This window comes from Lotus japonicus, chromosome 3 (genome assembly GCF_012489685.1).
Source record: "Lotus japonicus ecotype B-129 chromosome 3, LjGifu_v1.2".
Taxonomy (NCBI): Eukaryota; Viridiplantae; Streptophyta; class Magnoliopsida; order Fabales; family Fabaceae; genus Lotus; species Lotus japonicus.
This window is the reverse complement of record NC_080043.1, coordinates 57081079-57106883: the sequence shown is the minus strand read 5'-3', so window position 1 is coordinate 57106883 and position 25805 is coordinate 57081079. Positions and strand designations below refer to the sequence as shown.

Sequence of the window (25805 nt, the reverse complement as noted above, 5' to 3'; positions counted from 1 at the left end):
AAGGAGTCGATAGAGTTACTGTGTCAATGTCATCTGGAGTACCAGCTGCTAATGGACTAGAACAAGTTGACGAAATTCAACAATACTATGATTGTAGATATCTCTCACCGTGTGAATCAATTTGGAGATTATTTAAGTATGACATCCACCACAAATGGCCACCTGTGAAGAAACTCAGATTCCACCTACCACGGAAACAAACAGTTATTTTCAAAGATCATGAAGCTATCGAGGATGTGTTTAAAAGAAATGTCAAGAAGAAAACAATGTTTTTAGCGTGGATGGAATCAAACGTGAAATATGAGAATGGAAGAGGATTAAAGTATATTGAGTACCCTTCAGAATTTATATATGATCGTGCTAAGCGGGAATGGAGACCTAGAAAGAGAGGGTACTCAATTGGAAGAATGAACTTCGTCCCCCCCGGTACTGGAGAATTATACTACATGAGACTATTATTAAATGTTCAAAGAGGTTGTACCAGCTTTGAAGATATAAGATCTGTCAATAACATAATATTTGACACATTCAAAGGAGCGTGTGCTGCGTTAGGTCTCTTAACAGATGATCGCGAATGCGTTGATGGCATACTTGAGACAGCTCAACTCGGATCTGGCCCATACTTGAGAGGTTTATTTGTAAGGCTCTTATTGTCCAACACAATGACGGATCCTCTAAATGTGTTTGAGAAATCATGGAAGCTTCTTGCGGATGGCATTATATACGAAAGAAGAAATTTTTTGAACACCCCAGGTTATTCTTTAAATTATATTTTTATCTGTACGTATTTGATATTGTTTATGCACTATGTTAACCTATTAATGTTATGTATTTCACAGATTTAACAATAAGTGAGGAAGAACTTAAAAAGTTATGTTTAGTTGAGATTGAGAAACTTCTCTTGATTAATGGTCGATCGCTGAAAGATTTCAATGGCATGCCGCATGTAGATTCAGAATTGCTATTTCAATATGGCAATATATTGATGTACAATGAACTTAACTACGACACAGTTGAGATGAGACGACTACATTCAAAATGTATTCAGAAGTTGAATGAAGGACAATTGAAAGCATATGAAGAGGTTATATCATCTGTTGATGGTAGCAATGGAGGATTCTTCTTTATATACGGTTATGGTGGAACAGGCAAAACATTTCTTTGGAAAACCATAACTTATAAACTTCGTGCTGAGAAGAAGATTGTACTAAACGTTGAAGGTATGAAAAACGGTAGAAAGGGGGGGTTTGAATAACGTTTTCAGTATAAAACTTCCACCTTAAAGATTTTGACAAATCTTTCGAGAACTTAAGTGCTAAAGATAAGAGATAGAAAATCACACAAGGATTTTATCCTGGTTCACTTGATAAATCACTCAAGCTACTCCAGTCCACCCGTTAAGGTGATTTCTTCCTTCTTAGAATGAAGGCAATCCACTAATCAGGTAAGAGTTACAACTGCACTTGAAACCTACAAGTGACTAACAATTACACTGACTTAGCTCACACTAAGATTCACTCTCTTAGTCTTCTCTAGGATCCGATCAACCTTGATCTCCTAAAGGAACTAAACAAACTGTTTATCAAAGAATTGTTTACAAGAGATTTGCTTCTAAAAAGCTAATAGTAAACTCAATGAATTTCAGATGAAAGAAAACTTAGAAGATTTTTAATATGTCTTGCGTATGTGAATGCTTCTAGCCGTTTCTTTCAGTCTTCAGCCTCTTTATATACTCCAAGGATTAGGGTTGAGCGATGCATGGGAAATGCTACCGTTGGAGGGCAGTTCTGGAAAATCCAGCTTCTGCTGTGGCTGAGAACGTTAGGTAGGTCGTCAGGAAGGTACAGTAGCTTTTGTACTTGGATAGCGACGCGACCTTTAAACCTAGGAGACTTCTGATCAGGGGAATGCTTCATATTGGAACTTGTGAAGCCGGTTGATCAGAGTCAGAGGGAAAGCACAGATCCTCTGACCATTGTATCTTCTGATTCTGAACTCAGAGGGAAGAACATGGCCTTCAGAGTTTCTTGCTTCTGGACTTCAGAGTTTCCACTATTTAGCTTCTGGATCTTCAGAGTCTTCTACACCATCAGAACATCTGAGCCTTCAGTGTTTCTTGGTTATCAGACTTTCTGGATCTTCAGAACTTCTAGTGACTGAGTCCACATCAGAGTTTGTATAACTTCAGAACTTCTGAAGCTTTTCCACTGTTCATACTGAACATGGTGAATGCGAAAGCGTTGCTTGGGTCACTCTTTATACACAGTGCTTCTGATTCGTGTGAGATTGAGTTGAGGTCAGAACCTGCAAATAGCACACTCAGAAAAACACGTTAGAGTACCACAATTGTTCATATCAAAAGGTTAACTTGTAATCATCAAAACATAGAGTTGTACTACTAGATCAAAACTTGATCTTACAATCTCCCCCTTTTTGATGATGACAAAACTAAGATTTTTCATGAACAATTCTTAAACATTAAACTGAATTCACTCAGAGTTTAGAGATATAGAATAAGACTTATCCTGATGTGAATAGTTTATCTTGCTCATTCTGAATTCAAGTCACTGCTTGATTCTGAGCTTAGCTCCCCCTGAATCTAATACTTGATGAAAACGTTAGTAAAGTCTAGATTCTGAGCTAAATAATATAAGAGTTCAGAGTGAAAAACTTATGACATAGATGAAAATCGAGTAATCAGAGCGCATAAGTAATCAGAGTCATGGACAAGGTATCAGAGTCTTGGGTATCAGAGTCAACTTATAATCACTTCAGAAGAAGTGAAATGTATTCCTTGTATTTGCCCAGTGACACATCTATGGTCATGAAGGTGGAACTCTTAAAATCTCCAAAAGAAAAATAAATCACACTAACACATCTTACACATCAAAAACTGGGTTTACTCCCCCTTTTTGTCATAAGCAAAAAGCTTGGGGTGTGAAAAACTTAGCTTGAAGTACAAGGTACTCCCCCTTAGAGAAGGTCTAAGTTTAAAGGAAATGAAAACGATGCAAGAATCAGAGTTAGGCGAAATAAATAGAAGAGTTAATGCAAGAGAAGAACGTTTACCACCGGTCAAGTGAGTAAAGAGAAGGGTCAGTTACCAAGAACTTAACCTCGAGAAACCGTAGGAGCATTAACTTTCAGAGAGAAAGTGAAGCCTATATAAAGCGTTGGAGAGAAAGGTAAGCTTCACACCTCGAACAATTTTCAGTAAAGAAAAAAAATGGCAACATACATCGTAGCACTAGAAGAGCTGAGGAAGAAGGCCTTTGAGGAGGACTTGTTCCTGAACATCAGGCATCCAGAGGGTACAGCGACCATCTCGGAGCTAACACGGACACTGCTGGAAGAGGACCTGCGTCCAGAGTTGGAGAGAGACCTGAAGGAATTTCTTGCCTTCGTGGAGGAGGTGCAAGAACTCAGCCGGCTTGAACTCAAGCTGCTGGAAGAAAAAAGGAGTTTGGAAGAGAAGCTCAAGACTTCAGAAGAGATTCTGGAGAGGGATGAGCTAAAGGACAGGCTCAGCAACATCCAGCATGTACTGGAGCGTCTGGAGAAGGATAGGTCAGAGCAGCGCCAGGAGTGCAGAAGAATGAGGAGGGATCCTCCATTCTAGATTTTAGGGAAAGAATGTATGATGTAAACATAAAAATATGATGAATAAAAAAGATTTTTGCAACCATATGTGACACAAGTATATATAGATATGCATAGATAATCACAAAGGAACAAAGTAGAATAAATAAATAAAAAGAAACAGAGTTTAAATAAAACAACGTTAAAGAAAAAGAAAGAAAAACGAAGAGATCCTAAAAACTAAGGTGTATCAGATCGTCGCAGAAGTTCCATCATCATGTGCTTCATCTCAATCAGCATGGATTCATGAATGTCAAGACGCTGTTCCATGATGTCGAGTCTGGATGAGCTTGACTGAGTAGAACTGGAAGGAACATTCTGAGCAGCTTGAGGATCGGGAATGGAAGCAGAAGCATCAGGAGTAAACACTACTGGTGCAAGTGCTTGGCATCTAAGAGCTTCAGCCTCAGCTTCAAGTCGCTCTGCCTCTAGTCTGGCTTGTTCAGCTTGAGCTGCTGCTTGACGTGCAGCTTCTTCTGCTTGAGCTTTCTTTCTCTTGGCTTCTTCAATAGCTTCAAGAAGCTTATTTCTCTGTTCTTGTTCATGAAGAGCCACCCTTCGAGCAAACCTTTGCTTTGCAGCCGCAATGCTCTGACTTCCCTCTACATGCAGGAGCTGCATCATAATTGGAACTTGAGCCACTAGCCAAGTGCCCAGATTGTTCCACTCATCAGCCACACGTTCAGCATTCTCACTGAGGTCAGTCTGACCGTGCACATTGCGGAGCCTCAAAGAGGCTTCATGATAGAAAATATTGATGCACTCAGAGAGAGATGTGGGTTGAAGGTGAGTATAGGGAATTATGGAGAGGTTGGTTTCAGGAGAGGCTGGGTGATTGCTGCTATGAGCTTCAGAGGCACCTTGTGGAGAACCAATGTTAAGCATTTGAGTATTGGGTTCAGAGGTTCCAAGGTGAGGGTCTGAAGTTTCAGCCAGAGGATGGGGTGATCTAACCGAGGATTGGTTAGACACTGATTGTTCGGGTTCAGGTTCTGGTTGAATAGGCTCTTGTTGGTCAGGGACAGGGTGAGCTTGTTGAGCCAAAGGGTCTGCCTCTTGTAAAGGATTGGCCAAGATAGGTTCATCTGGGTCAACTAGACGTTCAGGTCTAGGGCCAGGATATCTCCTAGGGCTTGGACAAGTGAGGTAATACTCTTCTAAGGTAGACACATTTTCTTTTCTAACCTCCATGAATTTTCTAATGGATTCAGAGTTATTGGAGGGAGAAGAATCAGCAACATTGGTTGGGAAGGATACGGGTGTATAGGCTGTGGAAGAATCTGTATCCGTGGTTCTGGCAGCAGGACGTGCTGATGCTCTGGGAACAGAGTGATCAGACGTTCTGGGTTGTGGTTCTGTTTGGTTGGGCTCTGGTTGTCCATGGATGATGGGTTCAGAAGATAATGGGTCGTACGGGATGGTAATGAGAGAGGTTGGTTCTTCTGACCTAGAGGGTTGGTTCTGAAGCAAATTCTAGAGAGGTGCTTCAGTAGGGGAAGGTTGAAAGAAAGAAGATCTTGGGGAAAGTGGTGGGGAGGTGGTTTGAGCAGCCGGTTGGGATTCAGGAAGAGGAGTGAGGGGATTTGAGGAGTGTTTGAGCATGGCAGATATAGGGAGTGCATCAAATAAATTCAAATCATCATCAGAAGCAAGTGCAGGCTTACTTGAATGTGCTGATGATCGAGTCACTCTGGCAGGAGGTTCAGTCCTTCTGACCACTTCAGCAGCTGGTTCCACCCGAGTAGGCTTCACCACGATTCTGACCTGCTTCTTCTTCTTCTTAGGAGGACCATCCTCATTATCACTATCATCACCATCATCAGGCTTTCTCTTCTTCTTTTGGACCAGAGGGACATCGGATTCCTCAGAAGATTCGTCCATTATCATCTTCCTCTGAGCTTTCTTCTTGGGAGGAGAAGGAAACTCTGGAGCTGGCGGCAGTCTGCTGACGAAATCATCAAGATCAATTTCGAATCCTTGAGCCCTTAGGTCTTCAACATAGCACCTGATGGCGTCAGGATTGTCTGCCTGTGTCCACAGAGGGTAGTCATTCAGAGGCATCCTTCTGCTTCTGATCTCAGAAGATGTGTCTTCATGAGCAGGAGCAATCTTCTTCTGGACCAAACCCATCTTCTTCAGAGAGTTTGCAGTGAAGACATCACTGACCATGGTGCTCAGATCCTCTACACATCCAGCATTGACCAGATCTTGCACCAGGTTGCTTTCAATCAGAAAGTCTGAGAGCAGTCTCCCAAAGGGAATATATTTGATTGCTGACTTGATGGAGGCAGTGGTGCGAGACTTCCGAATGCATTCCTTCAAGTAGGAGAACAGGAAGTAGGGAAGGCAGATCTTCTTCTGATCTTGGATGAAGAACAACATCACCTTCTGGTTGAAGTTGATGTAGTCTGGAGAACTGCCCTTCGGTCTCTGGTTTATGCAGTGGAGCAGGATCTTGTGCCAGATCCTGAGTTTGGGATGAAGGTCCATCACCTTGTAACTCGTCTTGCCCGGTTTGTAAGTGGTGTACAGGGCCTGGTTGATTATATCCTTGGTGCTGGGTTTCAGCTTCGATTCCGTCAGTTGGAAACGATACCCATAAGCAGTGTCTGCACCCAACAAGTTCACGAAGGACTTCTCCGTGATGATGATCTTTCTTCCAAGAATATGAGATACCACCTGAGTATCATCGCAGTCGGCGTGCTTCCAGAATTCCTTGACCAATCTATCATACACCGGTCCTCGAAGTCTATTGAAGTAATTTCCCCAACCTTGAGCTTGGACTTCGGGACGAAGATCATACCCATTTGTAGCCAGGTTGTCGAGGTTGAATCTCCATTCTGCCAGGACTTGGAGTTCCTCAGGAGGATATACGCAGTGAACGGCACAGCCCCGTTCTGCAATTGGAACAATCTGCTCTTGAGCTTGACCTTGATCTTGTGTCGGATTCTCAGGGCCCCTTTGACCCGTTGCTAGACCAACTACCATGTGAGGGAACTGAGGTGCATCTGCAGTAGCTCTTCTGGTTTGTCTCACCATTTTTTTTTTGAAGCGGTTGAAGGTTTGAGGTAGAAGATGAAGGTTGAAAGATGAAGAGAGATCGAGAGAGAAATCGAGAAAAGGCGGTTTTGAAAAGCAGAGAGAGCGAGAGTAAAAACCGGAAGTGAACGAGATCGTGTGTGTATAGTGGGTTTTATCAGATAACCGTTGTTGATTCAAAAAGCACTTTAAGATCAACGGTTGAAAATTAAAGATAGATAGTAACAGTAAAATACACAAATCACACACAGGAGAGAAGCACATCTACACGCAATCATAACAGACTGTCACACGGGCACAAGGAACTATGCATCAGAAATACTGACACACGTGTTGTTGTCTCAGCTTCAGAGTCAGTACCAGAGGGTACACACACTCTGATTGAGTTACCTTCTGGACTAGACATCTTCTGATCAAGAAGTATCATAGTCAGAGGTTCTGATCCATCTTCACTCTGGACAAAAGTCCATGTTTAGATTTTTCAGAATAAAATTAAATCTATCTTCTGATAAGGGCTTTGTAAAGATATCTGCCCATTGATGGTCAGTATCAACAAACTTCAGAAGAAGTACGCCCTTCTGTACATAATCTCTAATAAAGTGATACTTTACCTCAATGTGCTTTGCCCTTGAATGCAAGATAGGATTCTTACTCAATGAGATTGCAGCAGTGTTATCACAATAGATTGGGATATTGCTCTCAAGGATCTGATAATCCTCCAGCTGATGTTTCATCCAGAGCATCTGAGTGCTGCATATTGCTGCTGAGATATATTCTGCCTCTGCAGTTGATAGTGCAATGGTTGATTGCCTCTTGCTTGCCCATGAGACTAGATTGCTTCCCAGAAATTGACAATTTCCAGAAGTACTTTTTCTCTCTGTTCTATCTCCAGCATAATCAGCATCACAGTAACCTGAAAGCTTATACTCTGATGTTTTCTTATACATCAAGCCAAGGTTAGTGGTGCCTTTCAGATACCTTAGGATCCTCTTAACAGCAGTTAAGTGGGTTTCCCTTGGATCTGATTGGAAACGAGCACATAAGTGAACACTAAATAGTATATCTGGCCTAGATGCAGTTAAGTATAGAAGTGAACCTATCATGCCACGATAGAGCTTTTGACATACTTTACCACTTTTATCTTCTTTCTCCAGAATGCATGTAGGATGCATTGGAGTCTTGGCCACTGTAGATTCCAGCATATTGAACTTCTTCAGAAGTTCTTTAGTGTACTTGCTCTGATGGATATATGTTCCTTCTGGTGTTTGATCAACTTGTATTCCCAGAAAGTACTTTAATTCTCCCATCATACTCATCTCAAATTCAGCCTGCATCATCTCAGAAAATTCTTTGCATAGAGATTGATTAGCAGAACCAAATATAATATCATCAACATAAATTTGCACAATTAAGATATCATCTTTATAAGTCTTGCAAAAAAGAGTTGTATCTACTTTACCCCTTACAAACTCATTCTCCAGAAGGAATGAGCTAAGTCTCTCATACCATGCTCTGGGAGCTTGCTTCAGACCATAGAGTGACTTCTTCAATTTGAACACATGGTCTGGCTTCTTCTCATCTTCAAAACCTGGGGGTTGATGAACATAGACTTCCTCTGAGGTATAACCATTTAGGAAGGCACTCTTTACGTCCATCTGATGTAGAACTATGTTGTGATTCACTGAGAAAGAGATCAACAGTCTGATTGCCTCCAGTCTTGCTACTGGAGCAAATGTTTCAGTGTAGTCTATTCCTTCCTGCTGGCTGTAGCCTTGAGCAACTAGCCTTGCCTTGTTTCTGACTACATCTCCTTTCTCATTCAGCTTGTTTCTGAATACCCACTTCGTTCCAATAACATGGACACTCTCAGGCTTCTTCACTAAGCTCCAAACATCGTTCTTGGAAAATTGATTCAGTTCTTCTTCCATGGCCAGAATCCAATCCTTGTCCTGAACATCTATGGACTTGGGTTCAATTAAGGACACCAATCCTTTCAGACTGAGCAAGGTCTCTTCAGAGGGTCTGAAGGCAGATCTGGTTCTGACTGGTTCGTCTTTGTTGCCCAGAATCAATTCCTTAGGGTGAGCTGCAGTGATTCTGCTCTTCTTCAGAGTTTGTGAGTTAGAGGGACCAGCTTCTTCCTCTGGTTCATCTTCCTCTGGCTCATCTTCCTCTGGAGCTTTGCCTTTGTCAGAAACATTAATGCTTAAATCTGCAAACTTTTCAACTAGCTTTGACTGGTCAGAGTCAAGCTTATCATCAAATCTAACATGAATAGATTCTTCAATAGTCTTAGCATCAGTATTATAAAATCGAAAACCTTTAGATCTCTCAGAGTAACCGAGTAATAGACACTTAGAAGACTTAGCATCAAATTTATGCAATCTATCCTTAGTATTGAGAACATAACAAACACAGCCAAAAGGATGAAAATAAGAAATGTTGGGTTTTATGTTCTTCCACAATTCATAAGGAGTCTTATTCAGAATTGGTCTCACAGAGATTCTGTTCTGAATGTAACATGCTGTATTTACTGCCTCTGCCCAAAAGTGCTTAGCCATGCCAGTTTCTTGGAGCATGGTTCTAGCCATCTCCTGAAGAGTTCTGTTCTTCCTCTCAACAACACCATTTTGTTGAGGAGTTCTGGGACAAGAGAAATCATGTGCAATTCCATAGGAATCAAACAGACTCTCAAACTTGTCATTCTCAAACTCTCCACCATGGTCACTTCTGACACGCACAATCCTACAAGCCTTCTCGTTTTGCACTTGAGCAATGAAGGTAGAGAACACAGCATGAGACTCATCCTTGCGGGTTAGAAACTTTACCCATGTCCAGCGGCTATAGTCATCAACGATAACCATCCCATATCTCTTGCCACCTATAGACTCAGTTTTCACTGGTCCAAAAAGGTCGATATGCAGAAGTTCCAACGGCCTTGAGGTTGAGACAACATTCTTTGCCTTGAAAGGGACTTTTGTGAATTTGCCTTTCTGACATGCTTCACAAAGAGCGTCTGAAGCGAACTTCAGATTGGGTAAGCCCCTGACAAGGTTTAGCTTGCTCAGCTGAGAAATCTTTCTCATACTGGCATGCCCTAACCGTCTATGCCATACCCACTGCTCTTCATTAACAGACAGAAGGCACTTCACATTCTGAGCCTCCAACTCAGATAATCTGATCTTATAGATGTTGTTCTTCCTCTTGCTGTTAAACAGAACAGAGCCATCGATCTGACTTACAGCCCGGCAGGACTTTTGATTGAATATAACATCATAACCCTTGTCAGCTAATTGACTTATAGACAATAAGTTATGTGTTAAGCCGTCTACCAATAACACATTATCAATGCATGGACTACTATCTACACAAATAGTGCCAGTACCAACAATTTTACCCTTTTCATTTCCTCCAAAGCCAACTTCACCTCCAGGCTTAAGTTTCAGCTCTCGGAACATACGCCTTTCTCCCGTCATGTGACGCGAGCATCCACTGTCCAGATACCATGATTGGTGTTTCAGTGGAGCTATCAAGGATATCTGCAACATAGATAATCTTGTCCTTAGGTACCCACTTTCCGGGTCCTCTCTTGTTAGTTACCCCAGAGGTTCTGATCACCTTGGGTGTCTCAACATGATATTTTAAAGGAATATTTGCATGATATTTAGTCATAGAGAAGGATCCCTTTTTAAGAGGGTTTTTAGCAACTTTAGCAGGTACAGGATCAGGCAATATGGTACCAGAGGGAACAAAGCATTCATATAAGGATTTAGCTTTAGACACAGAGGGCTCATTTCTAATTGGTTTAGAATAGCCAATGCCATGCATTCCATTTCTGCTCCATAGATCCTTGAAGCCATTAAGCTTCTATCCACGCTTTTAGCTAGGAATCTTTGAAAAGACTTTTCATACTTAGATTCATTTCTACAATCAGAGGCATCACAGGCAACAATTTCTTCTAACTTAGCAATCTGGTTCTTAAGCACAGAGTTAGAATTGATCAAAGCATGATTATCATTTTTCAAATCAGAAATAATTTTCTCATGTTCAGAAGGAGTTTTGGAAACAGCAGATAAGTTCTTTTTCAGCTTCTTATGCTTAGACAATAAGGAGTTATACTTATCCATGATATCAGACAATGCATGTTTCAGTTCAGAGGTAGAGAAAGAAGCGAATACCTCATTTTCATCGTCTGAGTTAGGATCTCCTTCTGATTCTGAGTCAGAGTCAACAGCTTCCTTTGACTCTGCTCCTTTGTCTTTGACAATAGCCATGAGTCCTTGGACTTCACCATCAGAGTCAACATCCTCTGACTCTGATTCATCAAATGTCACCATCAGACTCTTCTTCGTCTTGAAGTGCTTCTTTGGCTTCTTGTCCTTCTTCAATTTTGGACAGTCACTTTTGTAGTGCCCTGATTCTTTGCACTCAAAGCATGTGACTTCCTTAAGTGAGGACTTCTTCTGACCTGAGGATTCAGACTTTCCTCTTGCCTTTCCAGAGCCTTTGTATTTGCTCTGCCTGTGCTTCCAGATGCGATTGAGTCTCTTGGAGATCAGAGTCAGCTCATCTTCATCAGAATCTTCTGATGCTTCTTCAGATTCCTCTTCTTCAGCTTGAAGAGCTTTTGACTTCTCAACCTTAGCCTTTTCAGATTTGGATTTCAAGGCTATGGACTTTTTCCTCAGATCTTGCATCTCTGAGCGCTTCAGCTCATGGCATTTCAAAATGCTGATGAGTTCTTCTAAACTCATATTCTCAACGTCTCTCGTGAGCTCTATTGAAGTCACTAAAGGCATCCAACTTTCAGGAAGACACCTGATGACCCTTATGACATGATCTTTTGTTGTGTAGCTCTTGTTGAGAGGTCGTATGCCAGCTACAAGCAACTGAAATCTGGAGAACATTTCTTCAATGGGCTCATTTGGCTCCATGATGAAGGATTCATACTTTTGGATCAAAGACAATGCCTTTGATTCTTTGACTTTCTTGTTTCCTTCATGAGACATCTTCAGAGATTCGAAAATGCCTTTTGCAAACTCACGATCTGTAATCTTCTGGTACTCTTCATAGGAAATAGCACTTAGAAGAATTGCTCTTGCTTTGTGATGTTGTGAGTACAGCTTCTTTTGATCTGCAGTCATCTCTGACCTTGGGATCTTCTTGCCATCTGCATCAACTGGACGGTCGTAGCCATCCACAATAATATCCCAGAGATCTGCATCGAAACCCAGAAAGAAACTTTCCAGTCTATCTTTCCAATATTCGAACCTTTGACCGTCGAACATAGGAGGCTTTGCATTGTAACCATCTCTTTGAGTTTCACTGGTGGTGGCAGCCATTGTTTTTCACACCGGCCCGGATCACTGAACACTGTTAGGTGTGGTAATCAGAACTTGCGCTCTGATACCAATTGAAGGTATGAAAAACGGTAGAAAGGGGGGGTTTGAATAACGTTTTCAGTATAAAACTTCCACCTTAAAGATTTTGACAAATCTTTCGAGAACTTAAGTGCTAAAGATAAGAGATAGAAAATCACACAAGGATTTTATCCTGGTTCACTTGATAAATCACTCAAGCTACTCCAGTCCACCCGTTAAGGTGATTTCTTCCTTCTTAGAATGAAGGCAATCCACTAATCAGGTAAGAGTTACAACTGCACTTGAAACCTACAAGTGACTAACAATTACACTGACTTAGCTCACACTAAGATTCACTCTCTTAGTCTTCTCTAGGATCCGATCAACCTTGATCTCCTAAAGGAACTAAACAAACTGTTTATCAAAGAATTGTTTACAAGAGATTTGCTTCTAAAAAGCTAATAGTAAACTCAATGAATTTCAGATGAAAGAAAACTTAGAAGATTTTTAATATGTCTTGCGTATGTGAATGCTTCTAGCCGTTTCTTTCAGTCTTCAGCCTCTTTATATACTCCAAGGATTAGGGTTGAGCGATGCATGGGAAATGCTACCGTTGGAGGGCAGTTCTGGAAAATCCAGCTTCTGCTGTGGCTGAGAACGTTAGGTAGGTCGTCAGGAAGGTACAGTAGCTTTTGTACTTGGATAGCGACGCGACCTTTAAACCTAGGAGACTTCTGATCAGGGGAATGCTTCATATTGGAACTTGTGAAGCCGGTTGATCAGAGTCAGAGGGAAAGCACAGATCCTCTGACCATTGTATCTTCTGATTCTGAACTCAGAGGGAAGAACATGGCCTTCAGAGTTTCTTGCTTCTGGACTTCAGAGTTTCCACTATTTAGCTTCTGGATCTTCAGAGTCTTCTACACCATCAGAACATCTGAGCCTTCAGTGTTTCTTGGTTATCAGACTTTCTGGATCTTCAGAACTTCTAGTGACTGAGTCCACATCAGAGTTTGTATAACTTCAGAACTTCTGAAGCTTTTCCACTGTTCATACTGAACATGGTGAATGCGAAAGCGTTGCTTGGGTCACTCTTTATACACAGTGCTTCTGATTCGTGTGAGATTGAGTTGAGGTCAGAACCTGCAAATAGCACACTCAGAAAAACACGTTAGAGTACCACAATTGTTCATATCAAAAGGTTAACTTGTAATCATCAAAACATAGAGTTGTACTACTAGATCAAAACTTGATCTTACAAATGTTGCATCCAGTGGCATTGCAGCACTCCTATTACCTGGTGGTCGTACAGCTCATTCTCTTTTTTCAATCCCACTGAACTTGGACGAGGACTCATGTTGCGGCGTAATGCTTGGTACTGCTAAGGCGGAGTTGTTGCAATCTACTAGCCTTATTATATGGGATGAAGCTCCGATGGTTAGTAAATATGCATTTGAAGCACTAGATAGGACCATGAGGGATCTAATGAAGTCTGATGTAAATGGTAATGGTGACAAACCATTTGGTGGTAAAGTTGTTGTTCTTGGAGGAGATTTTAGGCAAATTCTTCCAGTGATTCCTAAAGCGAGCAGAGCTGATGTAGTTATGGCAACGATTAATTCATCCCGTTTGTGGGGATCTTGCAAGGTTTTGACACTTAATCAGAATATGAGATTGCTCAGCAATTCAACAGATCCTAAAATTGAAGAGCTTAGACAATTTGCTAAATGGGTACTTGATATTGGTGATGGAAATTTAGGAGATCATGTAGATGGTGAGGCGAACATAACAATACCGGAAAAATTCTTGATCCATCAATCTACCGATCCTATTGCTGATGTTGTCCAGTCTATCTATCCTAATCTAAGTGAGAATCCATCGTCAGCTGAATATTATAAGGACAAGGCAATACTAGCTCCTACATTAGATGCTGTAGACTCTGTCAATAAACACATGCTTTTTCATTATCCTGGAGCTGAAAGGATCTATCTAAGTTGTGACACAATATGGAAGGTTGATGATTCTATTGGAATAGAGGCTGATTGGTTGACTACTGAGTTTTTGAATGGTATTCGATGCTCTGGAATGCCTGATCACAGATTAGTTCTTAAAAAAGAAGCTCCTGTTATGCTCATCCGAAACTTAGACATATCATCCGGTCTGTGCAATGGAACAAGATTGATAATAAAAGATCTCGGTGACAACATTGTTGGTGCTATTGTAATCACAGGTACACATATTGGTCATAAAGTTTATATTCCCAGAATGAGTCTAATGCCATCCAATGAATCAATGCCAGTGAAGTTTCAGCGGAGGCAATTTCCATTCATCGTATCATTTGCTATGACAATAAACAAGAGCCAAGGTCAAACGCTTTCACATGTTGGTATTTACCTACCTAAACATGTTTTCTCACATGGGCAGTTGTATGTTGCCATATCTAGAGTGACATCAATGGATGGGTTGAAGATTTTGATATGTAGTGAAGACCATGCTGCACGGAATCTAACAAAAAATATTGCGTACAAAGAGATATTTCAGAAAATATATGTATAATAGAATTACTTATCATTATGTTTGTAAGTTTGTTATTAGACGTTACATTATAATTTGTTGCTTTTGTTTACTAAACTATTGCATCTTGGATTTAAAATCTTTTTAGTGAAACATCATAGCCAAAAAATATTGTCTTCCTTTTAGACATCTCGGTCCCCCTATTCAGTTTTTACGTGTAAAAAAAATGTTAGTGTTCAATTGTTTATTTGTTTAAGAAAAGAGATAGTTATTTCCTTCATCTTTGTATTTTTTTTTGTCAAACCCTTAGTCTTAGTCACACCCCACATTTTTACAAAAGCTTTTTTTGATTGATTGAAATTTGGTTTGAGATTTTAACTTATTGGGCTAGGCCCATCCTCTTATCAATTAAACATTTTTATTTGACCAAAAAAACCAGATTAGGTCTATGAATCAAACCTAATTACGATGTTGCCCTTCTAAAACACAATCAGCTTCTCATCTTCACATCTCTCACGCCGTTCGCAACCACGCCGTTGCTCCATTCTGCCCAGGTCGCGAGCAAGCCCTTTCCCTGTTCCGATTCAGACCACCACTCACGCTAAGAAGATGCACTAGAGATTCCATCTCGAGGTTGAGAAGCAGTAAAGCTATTCTGTATGAAATCAGTAGATTGTAAGACAACTACCCTAAATTTCCAGAAATCAAATTGTAAGTTAGTTTCTTGAACCCTAATTACATTAGTTTTAGCGTTTTTGGCTAATTTATTGTTTTTAAAATGCTTCATGTTCAGTGTGGCCATGGGTATTGTGAATTCTCAAGTGGGGTGTGTGTAATTTCTCTCATGTTGTGATATTTGGGTGCTTCATGTTCAGTGTGCTCAAGGGTATTGTGAATTGTCAAGTGGGGGGTGTGTAATTTCTGTCAAATTGCGATTTTTTGCTGCTTCATGTTCAGTGTGCTCAAGGGTGTTGTGAATTCTCAAGTGGGTTGTGCGTAATTTCTCTCAAGTTGCCATATGTTGATGCCTCATGTTCAGTGCGCAAGGGGTTTGTGAATTTTCAAGTGTAACTTCTAAGTATGATGAGAATCTATTTTTAGAGAATCCTTATAAGTGTGCTAGAACCCGTATCTCATGTACTATACTTTACTGGTTTTGTCTGTTGGTTTTATCTCATAGATTCTTCTATTAATAATAGCTATCCTTTGTTCTCAAAAATAAAAGATTAAGGTTATTGTTTCGTCCTTGACTGACCCAAGCAGCTCACTTATGACTTACCTCATGCATTTTCTTTTATTTTCATGTAGCTGTCTAACACAATTGCTGAAAGTGTCTGTTATTTTTGGTATTTTCAATTGCTCCCATTCCAAGTAATTTTACTTTCATGTTTCACTCTGGTATTGGGGTATTCTTTTGCTCTTTTGTCTGTGCTGATTTTGCAAACCATCAATTCTCTAAGATAATTGAAACTTACATGACAGATAAGACAGAATTGGCATATTCTGGAGCTCAAATCTGAACGAAAAGCAAGCATGAAAAGTTTTCTAAGAACTTAAAAATTGAGTAAAGGTTGTGCAATAAACAAACTCAGTATAACAGTATATTTTGGCAAGCTTGCGAACTCATATAAAAGGGTTATACACACCAGCAAACTGCACTCTAACTATTTGCTTTTGATCATTGTTTTGAACTATTCATTAATATATTGGTTCTCTTCATTATTAATCAAATTCCATTAGTTTACTATTCAATTCATGATTTCTCATCATCTAATTTTTTCACTTTTGATGCATATTTAGACCTGTTCTTATACCCCTTTTATCACTAACATGTATATTGTCATTCTATTTATCATATATAGGTGACACATATCAAAGGGAGAGAAGGTGCAACAAAGAAAGCTGTTTGATATTCTAAGAATGGAACCCACTGCACTTTCAAGTCTACCTACTGGAGATAATTCCTTCCTGCTGATACATTACACTGACAATGTGAGTCCTCAGCTATTTATTTTGTATTATACTGCATCTCATTTATTCAAAGTAGAACCTGCAATTCTCATCACTTTGTTGTAGTTTGTTGGAAGAGATCACATATTTTCTTCTTATCTACTAACTAAAAAATTGGAACTGTGTTTGTTCTTACTAGAAGTTGCGGCTGTATACAGCTTTAAAGTTGTATTAAATTTAGGGGTGGTTATATTTCACTGAATCATATTGAAATGTTGAAAGTTTAGTTTCACCCCAAATATAGCAAAATTATGTAGTTCTTAGTTTGATAGTGGATCGTTCTTCTTTTCAAATGTTCTTGTGATTTTTTTACCTATGATTGAAAAAGATGCATTATCCCTATGTTTAAGTTTAACTGTTTATTGATATGCAACCCCTCCCCCATCTTTAGACATTATGTACTCCTCAATGAGTTTTAACTGGTTCGTAAAATGCACTTAATTAGCTGAGGATATTTATTTGGCCAAAGAAGGATTTTAAGACTGGGAGTTGTGAAAGTAGTTAATTTACAATTGGCAATAGTTTCACTTTCAGTTCATGTTATCTGTGTTTATGACATTACCTAATAGAATGTTGCTGGTTCTGACATTATCATGGATCAAAAAATTGATCAGTGTTTATGTGTAAATAAAATTGTATATTTGACTTATAATTCAGGGTTTATGTTAGATTTGCTTTTGAAAGAAAGCTCAAAGCTGAAATATTGAGAATCTGCTATGTTCATGTTTATGTTCAGCTTTCCCATCACTTTTTTCACATTTTTAGTGACAAGTTTATATTGTACTTAGCTTTATCTTTATCATGTATTGTCTCTTAGTTTACAAATAATGTTGCAATTCATCTTTGATGTTGTATATTAAGCAATTTTATGATACATATATAGTTACTGATCATTCCATGTTTTTTCTGTAGGAATCTGTCGTTGTTCCTAAGTGGTTCGTGAGAAAATTCCCTGATGTTGGACAGTTGCAGAATGTCCTTCTCTCGGATCCAATGGACAACACGTTTGCAATTAAGGTCAGATCAGAAGCCAGTAAATTGCTTTTTGCGGAAGGTTTCGAAGATATCTGCCAAGCACACAACATTGCTGATATTGTTCGTGTCCATTATACGTATACTGGGACTGGCCATTTCAATATTAGGATATTTTATGACGAGGTCACGGAGGTTAATTATCAAGTGCTAGAGGATCCTGTTGATGATGATGATGAGGATTTTGCAGATCATGATGATGGGTATTTTGCGTGGTTGAATGTGCTCACCAAACCGATGGTCACTGACGGTCAAGTGTTGGTAGTGTATTTGTATCTCAGTCTATTTCACATACTTTATATGGATAGATTTGTGCCATTATTGATATCTCTATTTATTTTTTATAGAGCATCCCTGCAAAATATGTGAATACCAAGCTCAAACACCATCCATCATCACTGAATATCATATTACCTGATGAGTCCGTGGAGCGATGGGTTCTGAAATGGGCCACAGAGAGGCCATGGCAATGTGTGTTCGGGGTTGGTTGGTATGATTTTGCTACGAACCAACGCCTCCGTGCTCGTGACCAGTTAGTATTCTATAAGATGCCTCAAGCCGACACCTACAAGGTTGTCATTATCCGCCACTAATTTGGGAGCTGCTGAAGTTTGGTCTTTGGATTTGGGAAGGAACTTTGGATTTTGTAATGGGTTTATCTTTGAATTGGTGGTGTTATCTCTAGACTTTATGTGTCTATTAGTATTAGTAATTATATTGGCTGCATTAGTAGTTAAATTTGCTATGTATGGAGTGTTTAATTATATGTTTGTGTTGTTAATTTTGCTGAACTTGAGTTGATAAGTTGTCATGTATGGATGGTGTTGGATGTCTGTTTCATCTTCAATGATTTCCTTTAAACTTGGTTCATGGTAGTAGTCATTGAGAATATTAGTCTATTTTGTTTCTGTGGTGAATTATAGATGTACCCAACTTATTGTAATTCATGTCAAAGTTCCCCACACACACACACACACTTGAATTATTGAATGGGTTGTAAAAGCTGAGGTAGAATGACTAGGGATTTACTGAATATTTTGTCTGTAGTAAAACACATGATAGCTAATTGTACTATATGATATTTTGTTATGAAAAGAGATATCCATTGATTATTAATGCTACACGAGAATATTATAGCTTCAACTAAACCTTACCAAGCAAGTAAATTTATATATTTTGTCATAAAAGGTAGATATTTTTTGCAAGTATAGCCATGTGACCAAAAGGTGACAAGACACTATGTTCTTATTCTACTATTGTCCCTCACCTAACTTAGATTCCAACAACTTAAAGTTAACATTTAAAACATTCAAATACTCTATCCACATATAATTGTATTGTACCATCACTTAGCAATGGTACTTTATTTTAGTCTCATTGTTCCCTATATATATGACTGGTTTAATTTGATTCATGCACCCACACAATCAAACTATTGAATCACCTCTCCCATTTCCACCATGCAACCAACACACTTTGCCTCCCTTCCCACTCATGCAAGATCTTTCCACACGCTACTTCATGCAAATCGTGTATGTTTTTTTTATATGAATAAGTTGTATTCTTTTCATTATTTAGTAACCCGATTATAAATTTAATTGGTTAATGGTTTTCTTTTGTTAGAATTCCATGGATTTACCCAGGCAGTTTATAGATTCACATTCACACGTGCTTGAAAATGAGATGGCTGTTTTGTTTGACCCTGTTGGGAACGTTTTCCATTGCTTGGTTACAAGATGTGGAACAGGAGTTCAGTTTGAGGAAGTATTTCAGAGAATTTGCCACAAACATAACTTGGAAGGAACATCTATAATTCATCTCTGTCATATTCATGATAATCATTATGACATACGAATATTTGGTGATGGTGAGATGGAAATAAATTATGTTGGCCCTAATAATGCAGAGCCTTTTGGGCGTGACCCCATATGGACAATAGATCTAACCCCTGAACTTTGTAGAGGTGATAAAAGATTGGTATGTTATTCATTATTATATCTCAATCCCATAATTATTTATCTTTTAGTATTGTTAATTTTAATTTTCCCTTAACAGCCTATCCCAACTCGAATACTAGAAGATCATTTGTCTCACCATCCTACATTCATTAACATGGTGTTGCCAAATGGTTATGTTACTGAGTGGTTTTTGAATTGGGACGAAACGAGCTACCCCAAATGCATGATAGGCATTGGATGGTATGAGTATTGCAGGGCAAGCAGGTTCAGTTTCACCGATCAATTGAAATTTTTCAAGTTGCAAGCGCCTGATACTTTTAAAGTTGTAATTGTTCGAAACAATTGAGTGCTTTGTGGCTCAATGGTTTCAATTGAATACATTGATTTTATGTTTCTTAGCGTATTATACCTGTTGATGTTTCCTGTTTGTGTTCTTAGTTTTGATATTGTGAAAAAATAATTATGTGAATAAATGAGTAGTTGGGATCTCATAAATTGTAATAAAATAATGAATTATTGTTGGTTTAAATTAATCGCATTTGTTTCAACGAAAATAATGATTTAGCGCCCGTGCATCACACGGGTATAATCACTAGTATGATATCAATCACACTACACCCTCAAAATTATTCATTGTTTGATGTTATTTTGCTTGTTTGATAATTCATGATTGCTCTGGAGATAGCGTTAAAATCTCATACAAGCAACACCACTCAATACTTGTGTAATTTCATTAAGCGTATATTTTGTTTACTGCAAGATATATCTTCATTAAAACCTTCCCGGTAAAAAGTCTGAAAGAACAACAAACTGGATACAAATAGGAGTTATACCAACCCATACATCGTTTGGATTTGATAAACAAAACTTGGAAAGAAAATAAGTAAGCTGCATACATCCCATAAAAAATGAAATTCATTAAAAAAAAAAAACAAAAAAACCTCTTAAGTTGACTCCCTCAACACTTTTCTTCACTATTTTTCTAAGTTGACTCCCTCAACACTTCATATATTAATAGCATTTTAAAGGCTTAGTAGTTAGTAGTTAGTAGAAGGATACGACAAAATCACTTTTGATTTCATATGGGCAAATATATGTAGCTTCATCTTTTAGTGGTTGTATTATCATATCATGTCTAAATCGAATGTCAATTTTGATAATTGAAAATTCTATTATTTCGTGGATTTACGTTCAAATAACGTCCAATTGTATTAAAAGCTAATTCACACATTCATGATAATCTAATATGATAAGTTTAATACGATGAAACTTTTGCAATTCGTTATTTTTGTCTGAAACAACCACTTACAGATAGCATAAACGGGAAATCAAGTCATCTCTGTCGATGAAAATAATCATGAGGGACAAAGGAGGATCACTGAGTCAGAACCACATGGAGGATAGTGGCTCAAATGTAAGTACACATCCCTGGACCAAACACAATCTAAATGGCAAGAGTATCAATAGACGCAAACAAAATGAAGATAAAAGCACATTCAACAAAAACTCTGGCGTTCAACATTATTTTCCCACCAACTGTTATGGCAGTTATACTATTTTTGCTCATAAACTAAACAAAAAATCCAACTGATCCCAACTGATTAAGTAACAGGAAATCATATTTATTAAGTACTAAACACAAGTCCAAAGCATTAGCCACAAAACAAGGAATTAAAGCTCAAACACAGCAATTTCCGAAGCAGCTTGAAAGGCAGCATACAAGTTCCTGACTACCAATTTCAGTTCTTCACGGTGGCGGCGTTGATGATGTCGATGAACTCCGGCTAATTTCAGAAAGTGCAGAAGTCAGTTTCATAAATGCAAAGCAAGAAACAGAACACAACCAAAATAATGGCTAAAGAAAAATCACCTTCAAGGAAGCACCGCCAACCAAAAATCCATCAACATCAGCCTGTCCTGCCAATTCTTTGCTGTTTGCTCCATTTACAGAACCTGCAGTAAATATTTGGTACTTTAATAAGAAATTACTAATGTGACGGTCAACTCATCTTGATATACCAATCAGAAACCTCCAAGGACCAGGGGAATAGACAACATAACACCTCCGAATATTATACAAATAATACAAAATTACATATAAGAAAGATGCCAGAGCATCCTCTAATGGACCAAACTCAAAGTTATAACAAACTTGTTTGTGGTTGTCCATAGTGAACGTCACCTCATTTGCTTCACCTCAGCTTTCTCTAATATATTATAAATCACAACATGCTTTTTCTTTCACATCTAAGGAACTGCATTGATACATCGATACAGAGTAAAGTACGAAGGGAAGTACCTCCATAGATAATTCTCACAGTCGAAGCAACTTCAGCACTCACGTTGTCATGAATCCATTTCCTCAAATCAGCATGGACCTACGCCAAACAACCGACAAATAGTATCAAGAAAGGTTACTTCCACACACAAGAGGAGATTGTCAACTGTCTAATTTGGCACAAGAGCAAAGATAAGAAAACAGTGATTTCTTTGTTTTTTTACAAAAAGATAGTGGCAAATAAATTTTCATTGAAAGAATAATGTTATATATGAAATAAAGGTAAGCGAGTAAGCGCCTACCTCTTGTGCCTGAGCAGGAGTTGCAACCTTTCCTGTTCCAATGGCCCAAACTGGCTCATAGGCCAAAACAACATTATCCCAATTTGATATTTTAGCTGCAAACAGTATTGAGGTCAGTACAAAAATTGATTACCAGCAAAATAGCAAGCGATGAAATAATGACAATCATTTAATGCAATTGGAAATTGCTTTTTAACCAGAACTGTAAGTAATTCAATATAATATGTGAGAAATATTTTTTCATGAATATACAATATTCAGATGAATGGAGGGAAATGTACCTGCAATTGCTTTTGTTTGCTCAGAAACAACAGCCAATGTTGTACCAGCTTCACGCTGTTCAAGAGTCTCCCCAATGCAAGCAATAACTTTCAGATTTTGTGAAAGTGCATATGCTACTTTATCAGCCACAAACTGTAATAGACAATGCAGGGAAAATGGGCAAATATCAATCGGAAAATTTAAAATATTGCTAATACAAGTATACAAGTAACTACACAAAGTAGAATCATCATACAATCAACAGAGGAAATTTTTAAAATATAAACCAAAGGCAATTGGACAATTTGTACCTCACTTGATTCTTTTAAGAGCGCTCTTCGTTCAGAGTGACCGAGAATAACCCATGGAATGTCCAAATTCACAAGCATTTCAGCACTGTTAATGCAAAAGACATAATTCATAGGGATTAAATGAAGGGTAAGATGCACTTCACTATTAATAAAACACAGAAAAGAAATAAAAATTAAAACCCTGGCGAGTGTGTTTGTAGTTGCGAAAAAAGAGTAAAAGAACATCTCATCTGGCAGAGCTATTGAGCCCCCCTTTCACATTTTTCAAAGAAAAGTGTGATTCTCCATTGATTTTAGCATCCTAATTGGAGAAAATGGGAAAAGCCTAGTTTTCTAAACATACTACTGGAAGTCATGAGCAATACAAACAAAATGGAAAGCACCAAAATGAAATCACTTGGAGAACATAAATATAGCATACCTAACCTCCCCGGTATAAGCACCACCTTTGTGAACCCAACAGTTTTGAGCAGCAACATGGAAGTCAGATCGGAGTAAAGCTTTTACAAATGATAGGAACACAAAAGGAGGGCTCACAACAACCTCTGTAAAAAAGGAACCGTTTATTAGCATATGTCAACATCATCATCAACAAGACAATAAAACTTGGATGAAATGCACTAAATAAAATAATGGAAATACAATAATAATTCATAGATACAGAGATTGCTAACAACTTGATATTACGTTAAAACCCGAATAGATATGCAAATATTTTTAGAATAAATGCAGATGCACAATACATATGGTATAGTACACCAGAATCTGAAACGTCATTCTGTCTGGCAAATAATTTAAGGAACATTGCTATTTGTCCCGAATAAATTTTCAACAAAACTCGCAAATAAAGTTTATGGCCAATCGCACAAAAGGGAACCTACACGTAGTCATAGGAGTGAGAAGGAAAAAATTTGGAATACATGGCCATGTGGATTCATTGGCTTCAGTTCGGGACATAATGCATTTTCCTAATTTAAGTGTTAACAGCTCAAAACTTAGAAGGGCTACCTCTTCAGTTTTGAAATTTCTAATGGACTTAAATACTTTGGCGGTATAGGATGGTGTCCGATGCTCGTGTATTATATGTAATTGGTATTTTGCATTTGCATTTCTTCTAAAAATTATCTATTTGGGCATAACTTTATAACTTATACTATCAAATTGTTAGCAACCTCAGAAGCAGCTACTGAGTAGTTCTAGAGGAACCTCAATATTAAACCCATTTGATAGGCTACTATTACCAAGAGTGAGCTAATCAGAGCATGAAAAAGATAAATTAAACCCATCAGAAAGCTTGTTAAGACTCACCCACAATATCTTCTCCAGGGACTTTAGCCTCGTTCAAAGTACCAACAATCTTCTTCACCTGTTCAGTGGTACCATTCTGCAAAAAAGACAATTCAAATCATCAGTTACTTACATGCATCACTTGAACAGATATCCAAAACGCAGAGTAAATCTAATTACTTCCATAACGCGAACAACAAGTACAGATCCATGGAAAAAAAAACAGATCTACCAAACCAATTACAATAAATTCAACCGAATAATTGCTTTGAGCAAGAAGGTTTAAGGATTCACACTTGTTAGATCAGAAAAAGGGGATCGCACATCAAATGAATCCAAACAGAAATTAACCACTCAGATCTGATAGTTTCAGAGGTCAGAGACAATCAATCGAATCATTGATCGAGATCCAAACAAATTCAGACATAGAAAGAAGAGATGAAGAAGAACATACGCATTTCCAGTTGCCACCAACGAAGAATTTTCGGCCCATGGTTTTGTTGTTGTTGTTTCGATTTCAACGAGAAACTGAAAAACCCTCTTGTTGTTGTTGTTGTTGTTGTTCTACAACAATACAATATTACAACTGTGACTGTGAGTTACCGTCGAAGCACAGTTTATAACAACAACGCAAGATAAAACGAATATTCTTTAGGTCTTTTTCTATTTTTTTCGGTCTTTATTTATTTATTTATTTTTCTAAGTCCATGGCTTGCTAGCCAAGTTTGGTAGAATCACATATTTAAGGAAAAACATTAAATGTTAAATATGATATACAAATAAATGAAAAAAGAAACTTATATTATTGACCATTCACAAAACAAAAACCTTATATTATTTACTCTTATTTTGATAAAATGGTGAAGCTTGACTAAATATGTAATTTTTTATGTCAAGAACAAATTAAATCATATATGCACCGTTTTAGATTTACATCCAATCCAATCTAATTATTGTACTAAAAAAGACATCTAATTATTCTGTATCACATAGCATCAATTGTTAATTAGTCGTCTCATGGTTGTTGGTTGTGGGAATACCTTGAAAAAAAAATTTATATTTTCTAATGTAGTAGGAAATAATTAGGTACTTGTGTAAGAAAAAGTTTACATGAATTGCACATCTACCATTTTTTCATAGAATTATGCATATTCACTAAAATTGTGCGTATTGGATGGAATTAGCTTATATTTTCATTTCATTATTTAGAGGTGAAAATCACCAAACGTGTAGATCAACTGACACATAATTATTTCAACTAAAACTTAAAATTGTGAATGCAGTTAAATAAAAAATATTTTTCGATCCTAGCCATCCCATAATAGTGAAAGCGATAAATAAATAAAAAATATTTTGATGTTAGAGAATTTTTATTTTTTTTTAGATTGTTGATCTCCACAAAGTAATGCAAAAAGTGATGGAAAAATTTCAATTATTATGGTCACAGATTTCTCTCTCTGATGTGCAGAAGCACGGGGACCAATTAGAGGATTAACCCTTTAATTATTTACCATTAAGATGCACCTATAGAAAAACTATGTGGCCATTATAAGTCTATAACTACTTTTTTAAAATAAAAAAATATAACATGTGGTTGTCATATATTTCAATTAATGATAGACGTTGACTTCGCCAAGACAAATGGTTGAGACGTTAAATTACGCTAGTCACCCAAATTCATATTTATCTTGGGTTTTGGCCAAGACAATAAGCAAGTATCTTCAAAAAGTTGCCTTCATTACTCTGTAATTTCTTCTTTCCACATAATTTTGCGCTTTTATTGGCATGTACAGCAGAATGGAATCACAACAATA

The 25805-nt window shown here is 38.0% G+C and overlaps 4 protein-coding genes across 4 annotated transcripts; 3 read left to right on the top strand and 1 right to left on the bottom strand.

The window, feature by feature from the left end:
* The first annotated feature begins 26 nt into the window (after positions 1-26).
* On the top strand, positions 27-14594 carry LOC130744365 (uncharacterized). The gene is made up of 3 exons (XM_057596557.1): positions 27-753; positions 840-1220; positions 13324-14594. Exons 1-3 carry the CDS (start codon positions 27-29, stop codon positions 14592-14594), a joined length of 2379 nt encoding a protein of 792 aa, XP_057452540.1.
* A 2166-nt stretch (positions 14595-16760) lies between these two features.
* LOC130749460 (uncharacterized) lies at positions 16761-18406 on the top strand. The gene is made up of 2 exons (XM_057602827.1): positions 16761-17855; positions 17942-18406. The coding sequence occupies exons 1-2, from the start codon at positions 17556-17558 to the stop codon at positions 18185-18187; spliced, it is 546 nt and encodes a 181-aa protein (XP_057458810.1). The 5' UTR covers positions 16761-17555; the 3' UTR covers positions 18188-18406.
* A 594-nt stretch (positions 18407-19000) lies between these two features.
* Positions 19001-20081, top strand: LOC130743403 (uncharacterized). The gene is made up of 3 exons (XM_057595631.1): positions 19001-19126; positions 19218-19571; positions 19650-20081. The coding sequence occupies exons 1-3, from the start codon at positions 19055-19057 to the stop codon at positions 19896-19898; spliced, it is 675 nt and encodes a 224-aa protein (XP_057451614.1). The 5' UTR covers positions 19001-19054; the 3' UTR covers positions 19899-20081.
* Positions 20082-21031: 950 nt separating this feature from the next.
* Positions 21032-24607, bottom strand: LOC130743402 (triosephosphate isomerase, cytosolic-like). Its single transcript, XM_057595630.1, has 9 exons — positions 24446-24607; positions 24013-24088; positions 23126-23249; positions 22705-22789; positions 22414-22546; positions 22133-22227; positions 21852-21930; positions 21423-21505; positions 21032-21336 (listed from the first exon to the last, which is right to left on the bottom strand). Exons 1-9 carry the CDS (start codon positions 24482-24484, stop codon positions 21292-21294), a joined length of 759 nt encoding a protein of 252 aa, XP_057451613.1. The 5' UTR covers positions 24485-24607; the 3' UTR covers positions 21032-21291.
* Between the last annotated feature and the right edge of the window lie 1198 nt (positions 24608-25805).

What these genes read in the sequence shown, in the direction of transcription:
- LOC130744365 (XM_057596557.1), top strand. Translation starts at nt 27, where the DNA reads ATGTCATCTGGAGTACCAGCTGCTAATGGACTAGAACAAGTTGACGAA. An exon ending in AAATTTTTTGAACACCCCAG is followed by an intron (nt 754 to 839) that starts GTTATTCTTTAA and finishes TGTATTTCACAG; the next exon opens with ATTTAACAATAAGTGAGGAA. An exon ending in GATTGTACTAAACGTTGAAG is followed by an intron (nt 1,221 to 13,323) that starts GTATGAAAAACG and finishes GTGGCATTGCAG; the next exon opens with CACTCCTATTACCTGGTGGT.
- LOC130743403 (XM_057595631.1), top strand. Translation starts at nt 19,055, where the DNA reads ATGCAACCAACACACTTTGCCTCCCTTCCCACTCATGCAAGATCTTTC. An exon ending in CGCTACTTCATGCAAATCGT is followed by an intron (nt 19,127 to 19,217) that starts GTATGTTTTTTT and finishes TTCTTTTGTTAG; the next exon opens with AATTCCATGGATTTACCCAG. An exon ending in GTAGAGGTGATAAAAGATTG is followed by an intron (nt 19,572 to 19,649) that starts GTATGTTATTCA and finishes TTCCCTTAACAG; the next exon opens with CCTATCCCAACTCGAATACT.
- LOC130749460 (XM_057602827.1), top strand. Translation starts at nt 17,556, where the DNA reads ATGGACAACACGTTTGCAATTAAGGTCAGATCAGAAGCCAGTAAATTG. An exon ending in TCACTGACGGTCAAGTGTTG is followed by an intron (nt 17,856 to 17,941) that starts GTAGTGTATTTG and finishes TATTTTTTATAG; the next exon opens with AGCATCCCTGCAAAATATGT.
- LOC130743402 (XM_057595630.1), bottom strand. Translation starts at nt 24,484, where the DNA reads ATGGGCCGAAAATTCTTCGTTGGTGGCAACTGGAAATGC. An exon ending in CCCTGGAGAAGATATTGTGG is followed by an intron (nt 23,250 to 24,012) that starts GTGAGTCTTAAC and finishes CCTTTTTTACAG; the next exon opens with AGGTTGTTGTGAGCCCTCCT. An exon ending in TCTTAAAAGAATCAAGTGAG is followed by an intron (nt 22,547 to 22,704) that starts GTACAAATTGTC and finishes TGTCTATTACAG; the next exon opens with TTTGTGGCTGATAAAGTAGC.